General features: G+C 44.0%; 1 protein-coding gene and 1 long non-coding RNA gene across 3 annotated transcripts; one reads left to right on the top strand and one right to left on the bottom strand.

Moving 5' to 3' along the window:
* Positions 1-647: 647 nt before the first annotated feature.
* On the bottom strand, positions 648-9,362 carry LOC139800091 (ovocalyxin-32-like). Its single transcript, XM_071752808.1, has 6 exons — positions 9,014-9,362; positions 4,764-4,826; positions 3,722-3,896; positions 3,216-3,352; positions 1,926-1,988; positions 648-1,818 (listed from the first exon to the last, which is right to left on the bottom strand). Exons 1-6 carry the CDS (start codon positions 9,242-9,244, stop codon positions 1,660-1,662), a joined length of 828 nt encoding a protein of 275 aa, XP_071608909.1. The 5' UTR covers positions 9,245-9,362; the 3' UTR covers positions 648-1,659.
* Positions 9,363-10,133: 771 nt separating this feature from the next.
* On the top strand, positions 10,134-20,962 carry LOC139800090 (uncharacterized). Of its 2 annotated transcripts, none has more exons than XR_011727578.1 (7): positions 10,134-10,274; positions 11,617-11,698; positions 12,007-12,082; positions 14,489-14,581; positions 18,215-18,298; positions 18,899-19,068; positions 20,454-20,962. It is a non-coding gene; the product is annotated as an uncharacterized lncRNA (long non-coding RNA). The 2 variants fall into 2 exon arrangements; XR_011727577.1 differs by having other exon boundaries at positions 11,826-12,082.
* The last annotated feature ends 1,644 nt before the right edge of the window (positions 20,963-22,606 follow it).

The following is a 22,606-nucleotide window of genomic DNA, read 5'->3' as shown; positions in this document are numbered from 1 at the left end:
TTTGCTGACATTTGGAGATTTTCTTAAACAAGCATTTACCAGGATTCAAAGATGTCTCACAAAAGCAGTATGAATGCAAGAAACAAGTGGAGTGGTTATTTTTTAACTTGGATTTCCTGCTTTTTGTATTATGCTTCAGTGCAAGGGAGAGATTGTGTGGGCAGGGGAAGGCAGAGGGATGGAGAGGCACAGAGGCACTGAGCCTTTGAGGTCATGATGGAACCCAGAATTCTGCTTGTGTAAAAAAACCTGCATGGTTTTAGGTTCTGATTCACTGGCTGAAACAATGGCCCTAAAAATGTTGGTGGATATTTTGCCTTTGGATTTCAACAGGTTTGCTTATTTGTCCAGAACTTATTTACAACTGACCTAGGGTTGTGTGCTGCTTATTTGGAGTCAAAGTCACAGCAGTCTGGTAAGCTGGAAGTGCTGCTCCTCTGTGCTGGCTCTGGAGAGAAGTGACAAAAACCAGGTAAGGAAACTGACCTTGTGGTTAAGTGCATTGCTAAAACAAAGCCCCAAATTTTAAAGAAATATTCTCACCAGTTTCTTTAAGAAGTGTTGGCATTTTAAGCTCCGATTTCATGCTTTTGGTGACAAGAAATGTTTTCTGCCAGCACAAAAGAAAACACCAGAAGCACGTGAAATGCTGCGTCACGGAATTTATTGGAATTTCTATTACGTGCTGATATAAAAAGCTTCAGTCAGTCAGAGTAGATCAGACTTGATACAATTGTGTAAAATGCTGGAATTTGGGGGGTTAACAGATCACCCAGCCTAAATATCCCCCAGTTAAAGCTTTTGTGTTGAACACTTGAATCATTGTTAGTGATTACAGATCAACAGGAGCGCGGTGTACCCGGAGTGACAGACCAGAAGGGTGTCAGGAGGATGGGGACTTCATCCCACCTGGCAGGTATCTTGCTAACAGGGAAAAAAAACCACTAAAAATGACAAAATTCCCAACAGTCTGACCCAGTCCCAGAGAAGGAAGGACAGCAGAGCTGCTGCAAACCCACTGGGAGAATTTGGTGTGCAAGGAGGAGAGCAGAACTGTGTCCCACTGCAAACAGCTTGGACAACACCCTCCATTTCCACCTGACAGGCACTGCTGGCAGATCTGGGGAGACAACAAGATGCCTCAAATCAGTATTTTCTGAGTTGCCTTCACAAATGTGAGAGAAAAACATCCAGGTGCTGCTGGGAGAGGACGGAAAGCTGGGGTGGAACAGCAGTGTGGTGAAAGGAAACCCAGCCTCAGCCTGTTTTACTGGAGATGTCAGGTAAAAAAGTCAGCATGTCTGCCCCCAAAAGTAATATATTTAGTAGAGAGGAATTTGATGGCAGTAGATTCCTTTCTCAAGGGTTTTATCCAAATATATTAACTTTGCTTACAGAGTGTGTTATTCTAAGTAACAGTACATTAGTGACATAAAATCAAGTTGTGTGTATCCATGGCAAAGTTTTGAGGCAGAACTCTAGAATGTTGGGTCTTGCAGTTTAAGAAATTGGAGGAATTAATTTGGGAACAAAAACAGAGGAGTGAAAGCACTCAAATTCACTGCTCTGTGACTTGTACAGAAAAATGATCACAACTCTGGGCCTGTTAACACGAGGATTTTCTCATTTAATACACCTGCAGAAAGCTGACAAGCTCTGTTAAAAATTTGCTCCCCTTTCCTGTAAAATCTCCGCGGCTGATCCTGATCCCATTCCAGATCCCTCGTTGAGCTCCTTGTTCTCTGAGGCACAGAAGTGCTTCACCTTCAGAGAGCGACTGGGAAGCCAAGTGAGGCGCATGTGGCATGAAATAATTTCCTGGAGAAGAGGAGTTGATGACAGATTACAAGCAGGTATTTACAGCTACACATCTTTCATGATCTTGGCACTCTGGGAGAGGTGTTGGAATGCAGGTGCTCCCTTACCTGTGTTGGGATTTCGTGGAGTAGGACAGTGTAGTCAAACTCAAGAAGGTCATCTTTCCTGATCTGGACACCAAAGAGGGGAAAAAAATAAAAAGATCAGGAACACAAGTTTTAAAGAGTTGAAGTTTAGAGCTCTGATCTACCCAACAGATCCTATGAGGATCCTATAACAGATCCTATGAGACCCTATGAGGAGAGGCTGAGGGAGCTGGGGGTGTTGAGGCTGGAGAAGAGGAGGCTCAGGGGAGACCTCATCACTCTCTCCAACTCCCTGAAAGGAGGTTGGAGCCAGGGGGGGGTTGGGCTCTTTTCCCAGGCAACTCTCAGCAAGACAAGAGGGCACAAGAGGGCTCAAGTTGTGCCAGGGGAGGTTTAGGTTGGCCATGAGAAAGAATTTCTTTCTGGAGAGGGTGATCAGGCATTGGAATGGGCTGCCCAGGGAAGGGGTGGATTCTCCATCCCTGGAGCTATTTCAAAAGAGCCTGGATGTGGCACTCAGTGCCATGGGCTGGGAACCACGGGGGGAGTGGAGCAAGGGTTGGACTTGATGAGCTCTGAGCTCACTTCCAACCCAGCCCATTCTAGGATTCTAGGATTCAACTGCACTTTGCTTGCTTAGGGAGGAAGATGAACAGGGTTGGAGATGGCTGTGGCCCCTGCCTGGAGTGAGGCAGGTTTTGTGTCTGGAGTGATGGGGAATTGGGAGCATTCCCTGCATAAAAACCTGGAAAGTGCTCAGTGCAGGGTGGCTCTGCAGTCTGGCTGCTCCCAGGGACAGAGCTGAGTGGGATGCTCACTAACTGAGTTAACCCTCAAGTAAGTTTGGGAATCTTCCCTGTTAAGCTCTCCTTCAGAGAAATCTCATTCTAAATAATTTGGGGAGTGAAAACTGAACACTGGATCACAGGTGACAGGGAGAAACAAAGCTCTGGGGACTCCTGTTCATAGCTGCAGGTGTTGGATATGATCCCCTGAGAGCAGAAGTCAGGGATGGGTTGCTGCCACCTTTGAGCTTAGCTGGAGGTCCCTGAGCACTGGAGTGAGTTGATGAGGGCTGTGTGTTGAAATATCAGTCTGAAACCTGCAGAAACCAACAGGCCCACTCAGGGAAACCAAATTTTCTCCAGATGAGTAAAATATTACCACGAAACTCTGGACTGAATACTTGTCCAGAGATGGAGATACTTGTATGGAGGAGTGATGAGGATTTTGGGGGTTGCTGTGGTTGGTTTATTCTCTGTTGCTTGGTGGACTCTGTCAGGCAGATGTGTCCCTCCCCACCTTGCTTACCCACTGCTTCACAGACTTGACCTGTGCCAGGAAGTAACCCACGTTCTCCCTTGACTTTTCCCACATGATGGAACTGCTGCCAGCAACAGCCAAAGCCCACACTGGCTCCAGGGCAGGTTCAATATTCCCATAGCTGTCTGCAGGGCAGAAAGAGAGCAGGACACAAATGATTAGTTCTGGTTGTTCACCAGAAAAAGGATAAAGCACAGCTTTTTTTGTCTGCTGTCACACACTTTCTGGGAAGTGACTCTTCCCCCTGATGTGCTACAGTCTTGACCAGGGAGGAGTCACAAGAAAAATGGGAAAGGGTCCTCACAAATGAGGTGAGAAACCCATATTGATGATGATGATGGAGGTCCTGCCCCAGCCAGGAGGAAAAAGGGACCTGGAGACCTCTTTTCAGGAATGTACTTCTCCAGTTTTTAAAATGCACATATATTTTTCCTTGTGTTCTTAAAAGTGCCCAGAGTCTTTAAGATAAAATGAAATACAATGGAGGAATATACCTGGAATGTTGTGTCCAGTTATTGGCTTGGTTTGGTGCCTAATTTTTTGGTAAAGTCTCTTGTCCTCTTCTTGGATTTCCTTTGGGTCTTTGGCAGGAACACACTTGATTGTGACAACAGGTGGGGACTTGTTCTTTGGATACAACACTGTAGCAAGGCAGCTCCCAGAATTTTCCTGTGAAGGCAGAATTTAAAACCCTTATATTCATCACAATCTTGTTTACATTCTTAAAAAAAATCTCTTGGTGTTAACATATGAAGTGTACATATGTCTACATGTCTTTGTCTGAAGCTGTAAAAGGGTCAAGAAAGTCTTTAGAAGGATATAACCTTTTTCCAGGGAAACAAATAGGTTAAAAAAAAAAAAGGTGTTTACAGAATATTTAATTGAAATTGTAGTAGAAATGCACTAAGTCTTCTTGGAAACAGGGAGTTTTGACACAGGTAACATGAGCTGGTAACAGGGAATTGCACTGTGTGATGCTTCAGCCTCTAAACAACCAAGCTGAGGCTTCACACTAAGTTCTGAAAATAATCTGCATTTCATAAAATGTGTGTGCAGTGGAAAAGCAGCTGCTTGCAGTAGAACTGCTAATGACAGCTGTCTGCCAGGATGAGCAGGAGAAGGGCTGGAATTAAAAAGACCCCACAATTGTCAGCTCCTGGTGTTCCTTTTGGTGTGAGGACACAGCAGGAACCAGAGCTGGGTGATGAGGACCAAGCTGTCAGAGTTTGGACCTAGCCAGGGTTCCACCTGGGCACTTGGCTTCCTGAGGGGAATTTGAGGAGCCCAGTGCTTCAGACTCTGAACACTGAGGTGACCACAGTCCTTGCACCACATCAGAGGCAGAGGACTGACTGGATTTTCAGGTGATGTGAACAGCAAACCATGCCCCAAGTGGGACAGGCAGGTGGGAGTGTAAAGGTAAAGAGTTTCCCTCATGAAAAGTCCATTTCTGGACAAATAAATGTCTTTTTTTGGAGGTGTGGAAGTTCATTGCATGCACACTGTGAGAGGAAATGTGGTGGACCACAAACTCACCCCAGTTTTGTAGTCTTCAGTGGTGAACTGCAGGTAATACTTGTGACCCAAGTCTGGGATGTTCTGAAAGAGAGGAGGATTCAGCCATCAGTGTAACTGTAGCCTGGCACACTGGGACTGGCAGCAAAAGCAAAGGGGGTTAACAAAACCAGTAAATAACCTTTATATTAAAGGTTTATATTAAATAAAATTTAATAATATTAAACAACCTTTGTATGTTTTAAAGGCTTTGCTCACAGAGACAGGTAAGAAAAAAATGCAGCTCGGGGTCCTTCTTGGGAAAGGTTGGTACTAAGTAACTTTAAAAAAGAATAAAATTACAAATCAGTGTTCAGCTCCCAAGGATGTATTTTTGCACATTGGAATAAATTATTGAACTCAGACTTTTATAATCTCTTCCTTCTCTGCCTCCTTGTTCTTTTTTTTATTTGTGTATTTGCTAAAACGTCCTCAAAATAACAGAGAATGTGACATGAGGAGACACTCTTTGCACAGCAAAATGATAAATAATAATAAATAGGAATATTTGTTCTTGTATGGGTGTCACCTGTGCTCTTTGCTGGAGCAAAACTGTGCAAAAACAAAAGGTGCATTTGGCACGAAACGATTCTAACATTTACACTGAAGAAAAGCATCACCTTTATTTCTGCTGTTATTTTCCACTCAAAATGCCTCCCTGTGAAACTCTCACACCGTGTGAGTTAAAGAAGAGCTGAGGAATATCTGACATCACCCACTGATGGCTGGCTGAAAGCAGCCAAAGATACGAGTGTCCAAAAGAGAAGAAAACAAGTGAGTAATTCATTTTTCCACTGAATATCTGGGTCACGGGATTATTTTATTTCCGGGCTCAAAATTAATGCAACTTTCATGACAGATTTTTTTTTTTTTTAACAGCAGTTTCATTCCAGGCCCCAAAGGAGGTGGTTTCACAATTGTGTTTTGCTGCAGGTTTCCAGCTTTTCTGTGAGTTTCCCCACCAAGATTTCTTCTCAGGGACCCTTTTTTGGTTGCTGGAGCAGAGGGCTGCCCTGCTCACTGAGCATGGAGAAGCCAACACTGCTGAGAAAGGAGCAAGAGAGGTGTCCTCGGGGGCTTGACTCAGTTCCTGCAGCTCTTTTGTGTCATCGTGAGCTTGTGAAGAGAAATATTCACCTGAAAAATTGTATTTTGTAGTCCAGTTGCAGCAAATGTTGCAGTTTAGCCAAAGAGATTACCTTCAGACTTCACATCCTGGTTCACCTGCCTGCTGCTCAGTTATGATTTCCAGGGCAGCATGGAATGGGAGATTGGAATTCCAGCATTTGGAAAGTTCTCTCTTGAATTCTAGGATCTTCAGCTGGCACACACTAAGGCTTCTCTGCCCCCAAAATGCAGCTGTCACCATGAGATGCTGTTTCCTAGAAGATACTCACTCAAGGAAATATCCCACATCCGTGAGGAGGGACAGCAAAAGGAAAACTGCAGCCAGTAATGGCAAGGTGGGAAATATTCTGTGCTGGGCATCTCTCTGCTCTTTGTTGCTAACAGAGAAAAACACTGGTCTAATTTTACCTGAGCTTGAAAAATCTTTCACATCTAACAGGGTTACCATGCTGGTGACTGTCTCCAGTCCTGTTTCTAATTACCACAGTTTCACTCACTAGTGGGCTAATGATGTTACTTTTTAAATAGAGTGATTAAATTCCATGATAAAATGATCCTCGTTTGACTAGATCCAGTAATATACTGACCAAAAGGAAACCAGCCTTCTTAAAAAGAAAACTCCAAAACAAACAAACAAACAACCCCCCTCCAATCTCTCTTTCATTCACATAATATAATGCATTCCTTCCAGGAAATTCTTTTCATTTTTTTACAGCAGAGGACAGGAAAGAAGGAAGTGACCATTTCTAGTACCTTTCTCCTCATGTTTTCACAGAGAGTGCAAAGAAAAAGGGGAAATAAAGTGCAGGAAGGGGTAACACCGAGCTCCTGGAGCACTCAGCACTGTGAGGAAATAATGAGGCACTTAATTTCTCTGTAGTGAACCAATTTTTTTTTTTTTTTTTCCTATCTTAAAAAGCAAGTGGCTGCTAGTGGATGGAAAAAATCTCTTCCCCTCCCCACAACCAATACTCCATTGCAAATACTCAGTTACTCTGGGGCTGGGAAGAGGATCTGCACCCAACCTTTTACTTCTGACATTCTCTATAGAAGGGCAGTGGAGTGCTTCCAGCAGCACACTCTGCTCCCAGGGGCCACACTGCTTTTTTCTTAAAAGAGTCCCAAGCATTTGCATATGTCAATAAATACATCTGCACACTCCCCAGTAAATAGAGAAAGGAGCATTTGTAAGTTTTGAGAGAAGCATCAAATATCGTGGTCAATTTCTGCCATAGATGCACGTAACAGTTTCAGAAGAAACTGAAACTGAAGAAAGAAAAACATTTCAGAAGAAACTGAGATGTCACAGTAGCACATCCATCCTCAGCACCTCTTCCACACTTTGTTTAATGACATTTTTAGGTGTGATGATGACAATGGAGAGTTACCTAAAGGGCATGGTCTCAGATCAATCTATAGCAGGACAGCATGGTTGCATTTTCAGCCCTGCATTACACAAAGTTAGACACAAATAGGAATCGTTCATGTCTTGTCAAATTCAACTGGAAATTACTCTGTTAAAATTTGTTTGCAACTCAGTTTCAAATTGTTATGGAAGCCCTGTGAAACTGGGACATGTGGAACACTGAAGCTCATGTTCAGTGTAAGGACTACGACAGCACATCCTAAATGTTCTGAGCTTCTTTCCTGAAAGGTAAGTTTTTACACTGCACCATCTTGTTCTCAATTTTAGGAGTGTGGCCCTGAATGGAACAAGCTGTGCAGATGCTGAAGGATAAATGTTGCAAGATCTCCCTTCCAAAGGCTGTGAAAAGGAGCTAGAGGAATCCAGTGCTCCACTTGGCACTTCTGAATGGGACTTCAACCAGCCCTGGCTTTAGGGAGTTGCCCATCACTGCCTTAGAAGAAAAAACTGGATCAGAGGGATGGATTTAAATCCATGCACTGGGAGAGCTTGGACCCTCCTTATCTCTCCAGGAAAGTCGTGCTTTCCTTCCAGGACCCACATCCTTGGACAAATGTTCCCCAGAAGTTTTTGCCTGTTCTCTGACTTTCAGAAACTGAGTAAGCAGTTTAAAAAAAGAAACAAAACAAACCAGCAAACCAACCCGTGGCCAGAGGAAGAGAAGAGCTGCATGGCATGGAGCTGGTGAGCAGCAGCTACAGGATGCAGGTACACCAAGCATCTCCCTGCTTCCAGCATCCCTCAGAAGATCTCCCTGAGGTGGAATCTCTACCCCTGTAGCAGCTCCTGTCTAGGACTCCCACCCCTTTCTGCCACCTCAATTTGGCATCTTTTTGTGGAAGATAAAGGCACGTTTTCTGGTGGGGACAGTGGCACTGCCTTCAGTTGAAGCTCTTGGCCTCCAGAGTTTGAAAATCCTTTCTGTTCTTGCTCACGTGAAGGAGATGATCACTCCAGAAGCCATCCTGCTGAAAAGGTTTCCTCACCACACCCCTTTCTTTTTCCATCATGTGCCTACCACATGCCTCGGTTTTCCTCTTTATCTCCTCTATGTTGCTTTTGATTCCAGGTCAGGGCACTCAAGAGAAACAACCTCAACCAACATTCAGGGTCGCGGGGCTTGGATTTGAGACATATTTAAATCATCAGAAAGTTAGCGACTTCTGGAGGTGGGTTCTCCTCTCTGAGGAGACCCGAGTGCCCCAGAACCTCCTGAGAGAAGGGCCTGTGGGGCAGCAGTCCCCTGAGGAGACCCAAATGCCCCGAATCCCCCTGAGGGAAAGGTCTGTGAGGCAGCAGTCCCATGAGGAGACCCAAATGCCCCAAAACCCCCTGAGGAGATCTAAATGCCCCGAACCCCCCTGAGGGAAGGGTCTGTGGGGCCGCAGTCCCCTGAGGGAGGCGGGAAGCCCCCGGTGCCCGCCTCAGGGCGCCTCATCTCCGCACCGCTGCCCCACTCTTTCATCATAACCATTATTACAACAATTATTATAAACCATACCCAGCTCTTTCCTTATAACCATTATTACAACAATTGTTATAAACCATACCCTTCCCAGCACCATTCGAAACCCCGCGCCTGCCCTCCTGGGAAGCCCCGCGCTCTCTCCAGATCCTCAGCAGCCACCCCCACGTCCTTCCTCACATTCCCCCGGCGCCTTCCCGCCTCCCCGTTTACCTTCACCGTGGCTTTGCGGAGCTGTCCCAGCGCCTGCAGGGCTGCGGGGGAAGCCGCTCGGTAGTTCAGGTAGTGCAGGGCCGCCCGGGCAGCCCCCGCGGCCACACGGCTGCCGGGGTTCAGCTCCCGCTCGGCTCCCGGAGCCGCGGCCGCCGGCAGCAGCAAAGCGCTGAGGCGAAGGAGGAGGAAGAAGAAGGCGGCTGCGGGCGGCACGGCGCTGAGCCCCGGCATGGTGCTGAGAGACGCCGAATGACCGGGGCGGGCTCCGTACTGAGGCGGGATCCGCTGAGGGACGGTACTAATAGCGGGGGGCCCGGCCCGCTACCTCCCGCCCTCCCTCCGCCCGCTGTCAGTGCTGGGAAGAGCTCCGGGAAACTCCTGCGGTACCGCTCCTCATCAACCCCACCTGCTGCAGGCATGGCCGGGGGGGATGGAGGAACCCCGGGGAAGGCTGAGGGGAGCAGGGGGGGAACTGGGGGGGAATTGGGGGGATCTGAGGGGAGACGGAGGGTTTGAGGGGATCTGAGGGGAGTCAGAGGGCTTGGGAGGGGATCTGAGGGGAGTCAGAGGATTGGGGGGGATCTGAGGGGATCTGAGGGTTTGAGGGGGGATCTGAGGGGAGTCAGAGAGTTTGGGGGGGATCTGAGGGGAATCAGAGAGTTTGGGAGGGGATCTGATTTGAGTCAGAAGATCTGGGGGAATCTGAGGTGAGTCAGAAGGTTTGTGGGGGGACCTAAGAGGAATCAGAGGGCTTGAGGGGAACCGGGGGAATCTGAGGGGTGTCAGAGGGCTTAGGAGGGCATCTGAGGGGAGTCAGAGAGTTTGGGGGGGATCTGAGGGGAATCAAGTTTGGGAGGGGATCTGATTTGAGTCAGAAGATTTGGGGACATCTGAGGTGAGTCAGAGAGTTTGGGGAGGGGGGAATCTGATTTGAGTCAGAAGATTTGGGAGGATCTGAGGGGTGTCAAAGGGTTTGGGAGGAATCTGAGGTGAGTCAGGGTTTGGGGGGATCTGAGGGGAATCAGAGGGTTTGAGGAGGGATCTGAGGGGTGTCAGATTCCCCCAGAAATCCCCCAGGATTTGGGGGGATCTTAGGGGAGTCACAGGGTTTGAGGAGGGACGGGGTTTGTCTCAGAGGAGCCATGGGAAGCTTGAGGAGGGTCAGGGGTGTCTGAGAACCCCATGGCCTCAGTGTGTGAGGTGAGGGACTGCTGCTCCCAGGCAGATGTGGAATCAAAGTAACACATGAGAACAAACGCAGGTAATGGTGAAAAACAAACCAACCCAGTTATCTTCTCAGCATTACAACACCACTTTAAAAGAGGCTCGCTTAAAGAGAGAGACATTTTCCCAGAGACACAGCTGAAATGTTCCAAAAACAGTGCACAAGAAGCAGAAGGAAGCATTCCTCTTTGAAATAAACCTCACTAAGTGAAGGTTTTTTAGGGGGACTAGTGTGGTCACATCAATTTTAGGGTGACAAAAAAATGAACTGAGGCAGCAGCCTGGCAGCCAGAGACCCCCTTAAGATGATTTTTAGGACAAAGGTGGGCTTGCTGCTTTGTTACTCCCGGAAGAATCTCTTTTGGAGACACTACATGTAGTATAACTGTGATATGTCCTGGGTTATAATGCTGTTTCTTTTTTTAAATTATCTACTCTTATTACCATCCAAGCAGGTGGTTATTAGTATGTGCAGCTGGGAATCTATTTTTAAGCTTCTGTATGTATATTGGGATGTGCTTCTGGGCTGGGATGCTAGAGCAGTAAATCAGAACCCTGGTTAAAGGCTTAAACTGACTCTTGTGGAGCATGAAGTTGCCTTTATTACTGCAATGCTTTTTCAGAGAACTTAAAATTCAGTATTTCTGGAGGCTTTCCTAAGTGAAGGAAGGAATTAATACAATAAAGGCACAATAACATTCTTAATTACAGTATTTTCTGTGCCACCCAACTAATTTAATTGGCCTGACATTGTTGGTGATTATGATTTTCCTTCCTGAAGTACTTTCATTAAATAACAATTTGTATTCCAAATGCTCTTGCATGCTGTTTTCCTTCTTTCCACTGAGGTAGCAGATGTAAAGGTAGTTTCTCCCTTTCTTCTTACCTTCTCAGAAACCCCACACTATTTCTGCATTGTTCTTTCTGTACATTCCTTTATTCCATTTTGTTGCTTGTTACCAAATTCTTTGCAACAAATTCTGGAGTTCCTTAGGAGCAATGAGCCATATTTTGGGTGCAAATATAAGAAAAAGATCTTTTCCCACCCCTTTCTTTTACTTTATTTACCTTTCTGTCTTCATCCCCAGAAAGTCTGTGTGGCAGTTTCCTCCAGGACTTGTATTGGGAAAATAAAAAATGGTTTTCTGATACTAATTGTACTAGAGGATGGTAAAGCTTTACTAAATTCAAACAATTTCAGCATCTGAGAGCAAGTGTGCAACTATGCAGTTTGTTTCAGTCTTAATGGGCACTGCCAACAACTTATGCAGCAAATTAAGGGGTTTTTTGGCTAATTTAGGGGCCAACAGCCTCAGTTGCACCTGTGCTACACCCCCTACAGAAATGTTAACTTTGGATTAATTTGCCATCTCTCCCAGGTTGAATTGCTCTGTTTAACATCATAGCTGGAGTCACACAGCTGCTTAATGAGGGCAGTGGCATTTTCCATATATTTTGGGGGTAAGTGTTTATAAACTTTTGCAGAGGGAAACAGGGTGGGGGGTTTTCTGGGTTGGTTTTTTTTGTTTGTTTGTTTTTTCTTTTCCTCATTGGGACACTTGCTGTGCTTGTCTCCAACACTGTTTAGCTGGAAGAAACCAAGCCCCAGTCTCTCCCCATTTATCCTGGTGGTGGTGACAGCCCCGATGTTACTTTTCAAGTGGAACACAAAGCCCGACTCTCCTCAGCTGACACTGGAGGGGTCTGAGCAGCTCTGATTGTTTCCTGATGCTACCACTTGGCTTCTCGTGCTTCACTTCCCACTGCAGCACTCCAGAGGGAGGACTGGGAGGCTGAAGATGCCACGGAGGGAGAAAGGAAGAGCAAGGAGGGAGGGGATGACTGGTGAGCAAAGCTTTGGTGCAGGATGTGTGGCAGAGGGTGGGGAGGGAGGAGGTGAGGGCTGCCAGCTCACCATTTTGGTGCCCTCATGGGCTCTGCTCAAGGGAAGAAGTTCAAACCACCCTGCACAGAGGTTTCACATGCACAGTTCTGGTGTCTTTGGGTTTTTTGGGAGTCCAGAGGCATAAAGGAGAGGTGTAAAAGATTTAAAATAGGTTGGAGTTTAAAAAGAGGTAAGAGTGGTAAATCTGGCTCTTTGTCCCTGCAGCCCCCTGATGTCTCCAGACCCAGCGTGAGGTTTTGACCCTATCTGGAGCTTTCCATGGATTTCCTTTCCCCTCTGAAGTTCCCCTCCTTTTCCTGCTTTCTCGGGCAGCTTTGCTGGCAGTGATATGGTTGTTTCCTTCCTCCTGAGCACAACAAAGAGGTTGTGAGCAACCCAGACCCCAGGGTCAGTCTGACAAGGGCAGAGAACCCGTATCACAAAGCAGGGACCAGAAGGGATTTCCATGCTGATTTCCTACATTGCCATGGAGATTTATATTGCTGTAATTTACTGTGGATCAAAAAAAGGCTCTGAATTTGCAAAGCATTTTGGCTTGGGGAAGTAAAATGCTGAGCAGGTCCAGGTCAGGGCTGGGGGGAAATTCATAAATATCTACAAACAGAGTCATTTGCTGCTTCCACAGCATTTAGAAAATGTGTTTATTTTAAGCCCTGATTTTTTTTTATGTGTCCTTTAAAAGCTGAAAGTGCTTTAAAAGCTGAATCCTCTAACAGCCAGGCCTCTAGCTGGGCTCTGCTCCTTTGCCTCAGACTTTTTGGTGGCCCCAAAAATGAATCTCTAGAGCATGTAACATCTGAACAAAAGGCAACAAAGGGAGTGATCTAACTTGAAGTGACATCTATATTCCAGTTGGCTAGAACAAGGTGTCTCTAGGCTCTCTCCTCTCTGGTCTCTTTTTACCTCCCATCCCAGTTAACTTGGTCCAGACTCAAAGAGGAGGGTGGTGGTGTAAGCTGCATGTTAATTACCCTCTCTCACTCTTCCCTCCTCTCTTCTACTTTAACAAACTGTAGGTTGGGGCAGAGTTCCCAGCCCTACCATTGTTGGGTGCTTTGCATCATGCTGATGTCACATCTGACTCAGACCCTTTAGAAATGGAAATTAGGTCCCTGTCAGGCAGCTGCTCTAAAATGCATTCTGAGGTTTTAATTTTCTTCTCTTTTTTTTTTTTTTTCTTTTTCTTACAGCAAATGCTTGTTTAGAGGCCAGTTTTTCCTAATTTGTTTCATATTTGAAAGACTATTTCTATATCCTTTGTAAGCATTTTACAACAGACCTCACTGCCTCATAATCACTAACAGATGACAGTAACATAATACAATGAAATCTGGACAAACTTCTGCTTATTTTGTTTTGCAATTTTTCCAGTTCTAACTTCAGCATCCTGCTGTAGTTAAAAACAAGCTCTGCGACTCGGCTTTAAGTGAGTTGTTTATGGCTTCCCCTCAAAAAAAAAAAAAAATTATAGCTTGATTTTATTCCCAATAATTAGTCACAAGACCATATTTTCTGTGTAATTGGTCTCCAGAACTTTTGCTGGATAAATCAGCCTCTGAATGGGTGATTTAATGCATTGCTGAGCTGACCTTGCTTATGGTTAAGCACAGGCATAAAAATATGCTGGTTTTAGTGTGGCTCATTTTTTCAGGGAAAGTTGGTTTTGAAGGCTTCAGACTATTTTAAAACCTTTCTTTTTTTTTTTTTTTTAAAGACTTTTTGTTTTAAAGACTTGTTTGTTTGGTGTCAGCAACAACCACTGCTGGTTCTGCACACCCAGGTAACAGAATTTTCCCAGTGGATTTGGCATATGTGACTCAACACAGACTGAGTTTCCTGCAGGTGTTGGTGCTCAAAATCTCTGATACATTGAATTTTTACAAAAGGGCAGGGCAGGCTATGTAAAAGCCAAGATGAATTCCCCTCTATTTAGAATAAGTGTACAATGGGCAAGGTTTTTTCTAAAAACCTATGTACCTTATGTTTTGATTGACCTACAAGGAAGTTTGCTGTGTAGTTGTAGTAGTTCCAAAGGGAACTGACAGAAAAATAAACAAGAATGAAAAGAGTTGAAGCTAATAAATACCCACTGGGACATGAATTAACTTCAAAGACCTTGACTTGGTCTCCTGTTAAACTTACAGGGTTGTTTTTTACCAGAATTGCTAGGGCCAGGAAATGAAGAAAAGTGAAAGGACTGTAAAACCATCCTTCAAATCCAGGTTCTTTGGGTCAGTACAGGAATAACACCTGACATGGAAGGGACTGGAATATCTGTCAGTCTAGTAACCCCTTCTGGGCAAAATCCTCCAGATGGATGTCCCTTATTTTGTACTTTTTTGCAGAAAGCTCTTTTGTGAAGCCAGTGAAACAGAGAATGGAAATTCTCCAGCACATCAGCATAGAGAGGATCATTTTTTTCTTGTACTTTGCCAAAGGTGAGCAGTGGGCACAGTATGATGTTTTTTTTCCTTTTTTTTTCTTGAGGGTGTGTTTCATAATAGGACCACATTTAAGATCCCACACCTTGGGGAATGGGCAGAGAGCTCAAACTTCCCACATTTACAGCTGGTTTTTATTTCTTAGCCCTTATCAAGCAGGCAGGGCAGGTGCCACCTGTGCTGTGGTGCCAGAACCTTTGGAATATGCTCCAAGTGCCAGCAGGAAAGGTTTGGAAGGTGTTTTTTTGGGATTTTGCTTGAGGGGTGCTGGGCTAGAGAAACGAGATGGTCTTATAAGAGATGGCTACACTTAAGAAATAAATAAAGGAATCAGAAATGATGTTTTGATAGAAAATTGGAATATATGTGAACTGACCTAAACTCAGGAAAAGTGAGGAGTCATAGATTATAACCAGGGGGAGTAAATAATTGCAGGTTGTTATCACTGATATTCTGACATGAAAAGGAGACACAGAACATTATTAGGATAATTTTCTTTTGATTATGGAATACAGAAATGTTAGTTTGTAGCCTGGCTCCAGCAAGGAAGTCCCATCCAAGCCCAGTGAGATGTAACCACACAGAGCCAGGAACAAACACAAATTAATAATGGCTGTTAATAAACCAAAATCACAATTCTGCCTTGTAAAAGTGTAAGAAAGGGATCTTGGGCACATGCTCAGGCTTGTTTAAAAATAAACAGGAATTTAAGCAGCCATTTAAAGGAAATAGGAATAGACACCTATGTGAACTCATCTGGGATGAGCTGGAGCTGGGATGTTTGGTTGGAGTCTCTCTGGAGAGTTCTCCAGATCTTCAAAAGATGGGGTCAAAAGTGAAGCCTCTAGAGCACAAACAGGGCTTTAGAGGCTTCATTTTTACACCCCATCTTTTATATTTTTGTTAAATTCCCCCAGATGGATGCTGAGTCACAGCCCCTCATTTCAAACACAGTTTTAATTTGTTTGGAGCTAACATTTGCTCAAAGCTGATAGCAATAAAAATCCCCTTGAAATACTGGCTTGCTTTTTTTTTTTTTTTTTTTTTTTCTGGAAAGTGGGGTTATAAAGATCCAGTGTATGTCACTCTTAACTGTTACAACACAACAATAATTTTTCAAGTGTTAGTTAGTTGCACAATGTTTAAACAAGGCATTAAATATTTGTACAACAACAGGATGACGTCCTCAGTTTGTGTTTTAAATAAGGTGGGGACAAATGACTGAATTCTGACACTAAATTCCACACCATTGTCTCACAAACCACCTTCCTTGCAAGGGGATGTGTCTGAAGGGATCCAAGAGAAATAAAAACTGGAAGGAAACAACATTTTCCATGTTCTGTTCCCTGTTTGCCCCTTCCTGTGACCACTGTTCTCTCTGTCCTTTGCAGCCACCATCTCCAGGGCTCTCTCTGCTCCCCCCAGGAGCTGTGGATGCTGAGCTGGGAGGTCCCTGGCTTGTTGAATCAAGACCCAAAATGGGCAAAACACTGGGAAAAGCAAAGCTGGGGACAGTCCCACTCCTGAGCAAACCATTCCAGGCAGACAGACTGAAGAGGTGATCCTTGTTTCACTTTTCTGCAGGGTTTCCTGTAACACCAGGTGATCCAGTCCTGAAGCTGCTTTGCCAGCAATAAAGGCAGGTTACTCTTCAGGACCTCCTAAAACCATATTCTGATTATTTCTGTTTTTTTTTTTTTTTTTTTTTATTGTGAAGGTCATATTGATTTATTAAGGCTATTACCTACATGACTTTAAAAATAATTTGGAACTATACTTTGAGCATGAGATGAAAAATGAATAAAATCATTTGAGCCACTATCCCCAGCTCTTTAAGTAATTCCTGTATGTATAATCTTATCTTCTCATGAATGGTTTGTTTTCTCAGCACATCTGTGACTGGTCAGCAACCATTTTCTTATCATTGCTCCATCTCATGATAATTTAACTTGGTTCTGATTAGAAATAATTCCCTCTTTGTCCTTTTCTGCATAACCGTTCCCAGAACTTCAGAAAAAGAAAAAAAATGCTCTTTTTTTTTTTTTCTTGCTTAGTCATGCTGTTCTGACAAACACCTACTTGTTTCCTCATGCAAATGTATCAGGAGGATTGTGCCTGTTTCTCCACGTTGCATAGCTGGGGCTTAATCAGCAGGAGGATGGTGGAGTCAACATGAAAACTCTGGGTTAAATTTATTAAGGATTAAAGAAAATATGGAGAAACAACATCACTTACAAAGCTTGAACTTCAGTGTGGTACTTTTCAGGAGCATTATAGTCAGGGAAATGCTGTTTATACTGAAAAAAAAATCCAAGTGACAGCCAAAAGCTGTGACCTCAGTGGCAGCTTTGATCCATGATGAGACTGACTAAAGGGCTTTTTCAGCTGCTTAAAGCTCAAGGAAAAACATTTTGTGAGGAGCAGTAGTGAAGCACTGAACAGTAGTTTCCAGCAGTGTTAATTACAGTTGGAGAAACTACAAGGAGAAAGTTCTTCAACCTTCCTTGCTGTTAAATTTAAGTGAGTTTGTGTAACCTGGCATGACCCAGGTGCTGCAGCAGGGAGTGAGCTGACCTCTCACCACACATCACTGTAAAAATGGCTTTTATGTGTCTGGCCAGAAGTGCTGAAATGGGCACTTTTGGTTCATGTTCCTCTTTTATGTTAAGAGTTCCTATGCAAAACAGAGCAAATGAAAATGGAAAATGTTGAATGCCATGTGTAGTCTGAAGGGCAGTGCTGGTCTGGCAAAAGAAGCCTTTGGTACAGTCAAATGTTCAATGTATTTTATTGGATTATATTTTTCTTAAATAACACCTCTAATTTTACACATGAGCAGATCAAGACCTATGAATTTTATGGATTTTTACTGATACTTCACTGATGAGGAATGTGCTATTAAATCACTTTCCCTGGAAATGCTTGGAATATTAGTATAGATCTGGAGATATTTATGCACAAACCACTGACCTGTTTGGTTGGGGTTTTTTTGTTTCATTGTTTGTTTATTTACTTGTTTGGGCTTTTAGGTTTTTTTCTCACATCTAGATCTAGGCATAGGGCATGGAGTAGTCACCAGCTTTCTCCTGCAGTCTCCTGAACACTTGATTTTTCACCTGGTGCCTTCCCAGCACTGTGTTCACAACAGCAAAAGCCATCACCTAGCTCATTAGCTGAGCTGCTTCTGCCATGGAATACAGTGGGACCTGTGAAATTATTCTGCTGACTCACTAGACCAAGCTCAAATGTCAGGGATTAGGATTTGATACCCTCCCAAGCCTTTAAGAAAACATTTTCTGGTGGAAATCAGATGAATACTTTATGTTTTACAGCTGCAAATCTGTCATTTTCTGTGGGTAGCTCTTTGGCACTCCCACATCCACAGTGAGAGCCTACACAGGGCAAGCTCTGAGCAGAAGTTCTGTGTGGTGCAGCAGACAAAACTCTGCCATTTCCCCCTTTTGGGGAGCTGCTTTTCAATGCCCCTCCTGAATCAGTGGTAGCACGAGGTGTGGGGGTTGGGTTACCATGTTTAGCTACACCTGGGATGGGTTTGCTCTCTTTTTTTTTTTTTTTTTTAAGGGAAAAAAATGCATTCAGAATTATGGGAATTATTTTTCTTCATATCAGGTGTTGTTCCAGTGTGCTGAAGCTTTTGGGTTGACATCTCAGCTGAAAGGATTTGCTGCCACAGGTGCTATAATCATCTCTAAGGTAGGACTGGGCCTCAGATCATGCACCAAAAGATACTGACACATGTATAGGAAGCACCTATAGGTGACTGTATGTTGACAGAGGTGTAAAATGACTAGAGCATTGCTGTGGCTAAGAATTATATTAATAAGAATTAATTAAAATTTTAATATTATTATATTATATTAAGAATATTAAGAATATTAATATTATATTAATAATATAAATGTTATTACTATTGATTGATTAATTAAAATATTAATTAAAAGTTAATTAAAATAATATAATTAAAGAATTATATTAATAAGAATTATATTAATAAGAATTAATATATTCACTATATTAATATAGTGGCTAAGAATTCCTTCCTGCATCCCTGATCACATCCCCCCTTTCCTTTTGGAAGCACTCTTAATTGAGGGTAGTATTCCTTTCTTGGTCTTGTCCAAGCAAATCTGGAAGATTTAAGGGAAATTACTGTGTAAAAGAGTAAAAGAGAAGAGAGGGAGAATTATTTTTTTTTTTTCTGTGTAAGAAATGACAGTTATTGCAGAGTTTTCCATGCAGATAGCTCAAACCCAGGCTGACATTTTGTTTTATTTTTTTTTATTTTTTCAATAGTCCTGGCTGACCTTGCTTCTAAAGGTGAAGGTGGAAAACAATAGCAAATACTATTTCAAGCACAATAATGGGAAATGCTGATGACCTCCCACTGCCATCCAGTCCTTTTCCTGCCCCTGGCAAGACCTCTGATTTCTCCCCACCACTGTGCTGCTGGCCTCACCAACAAGGTAATTATTATCAATATTAAAAACATTTCTGGGGCAGTGGTGACACTGTCAGGACACAAAAAGCTCCCATCACAGCAGGAGCAAGATGCACATTTTTAGTGCATGCAGAAGCCACTGCTTGGGAGAGAGAGGCTACTTGTGAACAGTAGCATCTCCCAGTTTAATTTCTAATTAAGGAAATTCATTAGAAATTGGTAAATACTGCTGACTTTGAATAAAAACATTGCTGATTGCACACTTGGATTTTTCCTCTTCACGTTTTTCAGGAAGCAGGAGGTTAGTTTCAAGGAGTCTGCTACATACTGGCTCCTGTACAATAACAGATCAATTTTAATAACTGCACCTTTGTGCTGACCTGAGTTAAAGTGTTTTCCAAAATTACTTGGTGTGCCAGAGCCATGGTTTAAACTGAGAAGCTGAATACAAGTCCCTTTATTGCTCTGCTTTCTGCATGTTTTGCTGTGCCACATTCCAGAGGCTTCCCTGGGAAGGTTAAATATGTATTTTTAACAGTTATAACTCTGCCATCACACACAAACTGCAGACAGAGGTGGAGAAAAAGAACTTCACTGGTGGCTGAGGGTTTCCAGCAGGCAGGGCTGGCCTGGATGAAGTGCAGACACCTTGAGCTGTGCTCCTGGATGGAGAGGAGGTGGCAGGGGGGAGCTGCAGTGCTGGGGAGCAGTTTTGCCCAGTAACACATCACTGCAGAGAGCCAGAGCAGGCAGGGTGGTTCTTTGGACCCACATTTCCTGATGGCTGTGAGTGCAGCCCCCATTTTGCCCTCAGAAGATCTGTCAGTGCAGAAGAGGTCAGGTTTGACCTCACATTCCTCCCAGGCAGAGCCCCGGGGTGAGGATGTGCTTGGGGGCATTAAATCAGTGAGGTGTGAACTTGTGGAAAAGAAAAAAAAAAAATAAATTCTGAGTTGTGCAAGGCATGTCTGGCATGGCTGGGGGGTCTGGGTATAGGGTGAATTCTTCAATCTGCATGTATTTTACCACAAAATCAGGAAGAAAAAGGCACAAAGGAGCATGCTGCATGCAACAAGAGAAGGAAAGGCCTCCAGCTGCTTCTCACAGATGTTACAAACCAGGCACCCTTACCAATCATAAAAATATTTTTCTGTATGCAGCCTTGCAGTTATAAAGAGAACCAAAGCCTACTGGAATAGATGAGGTTTTTTTGCTGAGATTATGCAGCTGTTGTGGTTCAAGTATTTTTTTTTTTTTGTAGCCTCCTGGATTCTAATAAGTAACTTTGCACATCTGCAGGGCACACAGCCTTTTATTAGCAGAGTAAATTTGTTTTGGGCATAAGAACTTGTTTCTTAACAAGACACTTAAAATGGAGAAGGTTCTGATATTAATTTTTCTCTGATGAAGGCAGCCTATTGATGCAGAGAGGAAATGCCTGGCAATCCCAGTGAACGAGTCACAAGCACCACCTCTTAAACAGATTTTTGGCAGGAATGATCTACTGCTCATGGTAAGTGTGGTAAAAAAACATTTTCTAATACAAATAATGAAGGCACCTGAAAATAGGAGACTGTATCATGATGTGACATCACTGCAAATGAAGTTTTAAATGAGCTGCAGCAGGTAACAGAAGTCTGCTGTTAGAAAATATGAGATATAGTGGAAAATCAACACCAAAAATCACAGACAGTGGGATGGGAACAACCCTGGAGAAGTCACAGAGTGACTCCAGAGAATACAGTTTATTGTTTCTCATGGCAAAAAGCATTATTTTGTCGGGGTAAAAGATACAAAAACCTTAACTCATGATACAGCACCTGATCTTGGCCCACAATTTGTGTGGCTTTGGTGTGGTGCCCACAGATACAACCTAACCTGATGAGATGTTTATAATCCATCTTGAATATTACCACATCAGACTTCCTCCTAGTTCTGTGAAGTGTTAGGAAAATTTATTTTTTTTCCCCTCCAGTATTTTTTGCTGTGTTGCCATCTGCCACCCAAGAGGGAGTCTGAGTTTAGGACAGTCTTGCTCAGGACATTCTCACTGACCCTCAGGTTTGCCTGATCAGCCTGACTAATTAAATTAAATAAAACCCCAGAACTGAGAGAGATGCTGGATAATTTTGCATTTTCCTGCAGCAGACTTTCCTCAGACAAAACCAAAGGAGCCAGCATGTGCCTCGGGGGCTGAAGCAGCTTTGCAACTGCTGGTCAGAAAAATTATTGCAAGCATTAACTCCTGGGTTTTCCCCCTGCTATTTCCTTGCAAATCCCTTAGCTCAGAGGTGATGAGAACACCTCCCAGGCTGCAGGAGCAGCCAGCAAGCCCTGGGGGTGCCGAGCTGCTTGGGAACTGGACTTTTGGTGACTTTTGTTGGGCTCTCTGGCTTATCCTAAGACAACAGCATCATCAGGAACACCCTCTGGGGGTGTCAGCACTTGGTGCTAAGTCAGAGAAACCTTGGGCTTGCTGTGGCAGCCACTAACAGTAAGCACACAAAATACACCTTGCAGGAGGAGAGTATTTTGGTTTAGGAATGCCTGGTTGCTAAATCTGTGTGCTGAGTACTCAGGAGCAAAGCATTTCCAAAGCATTTCCACAGCATTTCCACCTTTCCAAAGGTGGGCTTTGGAGCTACGACACATCATGCAGTGTCACCAAGGCTGTGTACAGCCAGAGCTCTTTCTTTTCCTTTCTGTCAGACCTCCCTGCCCAAACTCTGAGTGGGGTGAGAGGGCTGGAGCCAGAAACCTGGCTGTAGCCTTCACCAAAGTGTCCCACTCATCTCCCCCCCCCTCAGGGAGTTAATTACAACGTTTTGGGCTTTGGAGCTCTCTCTTTTCCTTTCTGTCAGACCTCCCTGCCCAAACTCTAAGTGGGGTGGCAAGGCTGGAGCCATAAACATGGCTGTAGCCTTCACCAAAGTGTCCCCCTCACCCCCCCCGCCCCCAGGGAACTAATTACAACATTTTGGGCTTTGGAGCTCGCTCTTTTCCTTTCTGTCAGACCTCCCTGCCCAAACTCTGAGTGGGGTGAGAGCTCTGGAGCCAGAAACCTGGCTGTAGCCTTCACCAAAGTGTCCCCCTCATTTCCCCCCCCTCAGGGAGCTAATTACAACGTTTTGGGCTTTGGAGCTCTTTCTTTTCCTTTCTTTTCCTTTCTTTTTCCTTTCTTTTTCCTTTCTTTTTCCTTTCTTTTTCCTTTCTTTTTCCTTTCTTTTTCCTTTCTTTTCCTTTCTTTTCCTTTCCTTTCTTTTCCTTTCTTTTCCTTTCTTTTCCTTTCTTTTCCTTTCTTTTCCTTTCTTTTCCTTTCTTTTCCTTTCTTTTCCTTTCTTTTCCTTTCTTTTCCTTTCTTTTCCTTTCTTTTCCTTTCTTTTCCTTTCTTTTCCTTTCTTTCCTCCCTGCCCAAACTCTGAGTGGGGTGAGAGCTCTGGAGCCAGAAACCTGGCTGTAGCCTTCACCAAAGTGTCCCACTCACCTCCCCCCCCCTCAGGGAGCTAATTACAACATTTCGAAGCTGGTTTATTTTTCTGATTTCCTTGAAGACATGTGCCGTG

The sequence above is a fragment of the Heliangelus exortis genome, chromosome 9, assembly GCF_036169615.1.
Source record: "Heliangelus exortis chromosome 9, bHelExo1.hap1, whole genome shotgun sequence".
Classification (NCBI taxonomy): Eukaryota; Metazoa; Chordata; class Aves; order Apodiformes; family Trochilidae; genus Heliangelus; species Heliangelus exortis.
The sequence above is the reverse complement of the archived record's forward strand: the minus strand, read 5'-3'. Positions and strand labels throughout refer to the sequence as shown.

Coding starts and splice junctions, on each gene's coding strand:
- LOC139800091 (XM_071752808.1), bottom strand. CDS start 9,244: ATGCCGGGGCTCAGCGCCGTGCCGCCCGCAGCCGCCTTCTTCTTCCTC. Junction 3,897..4,763: donor CTGAAGACTACAAAACTGGG/GTGAGTTTGTGG, acceptor CTGCCTTCACAG/GAAAATTCTGGGAGCTGCCT. Junction 1,819..1,925: donor TCCACGAAATCCCAACACAG/GTAAGGGAGCAC, acceptor CCTCTTCTCCAG/GAAATTATTTCATGCCACAT.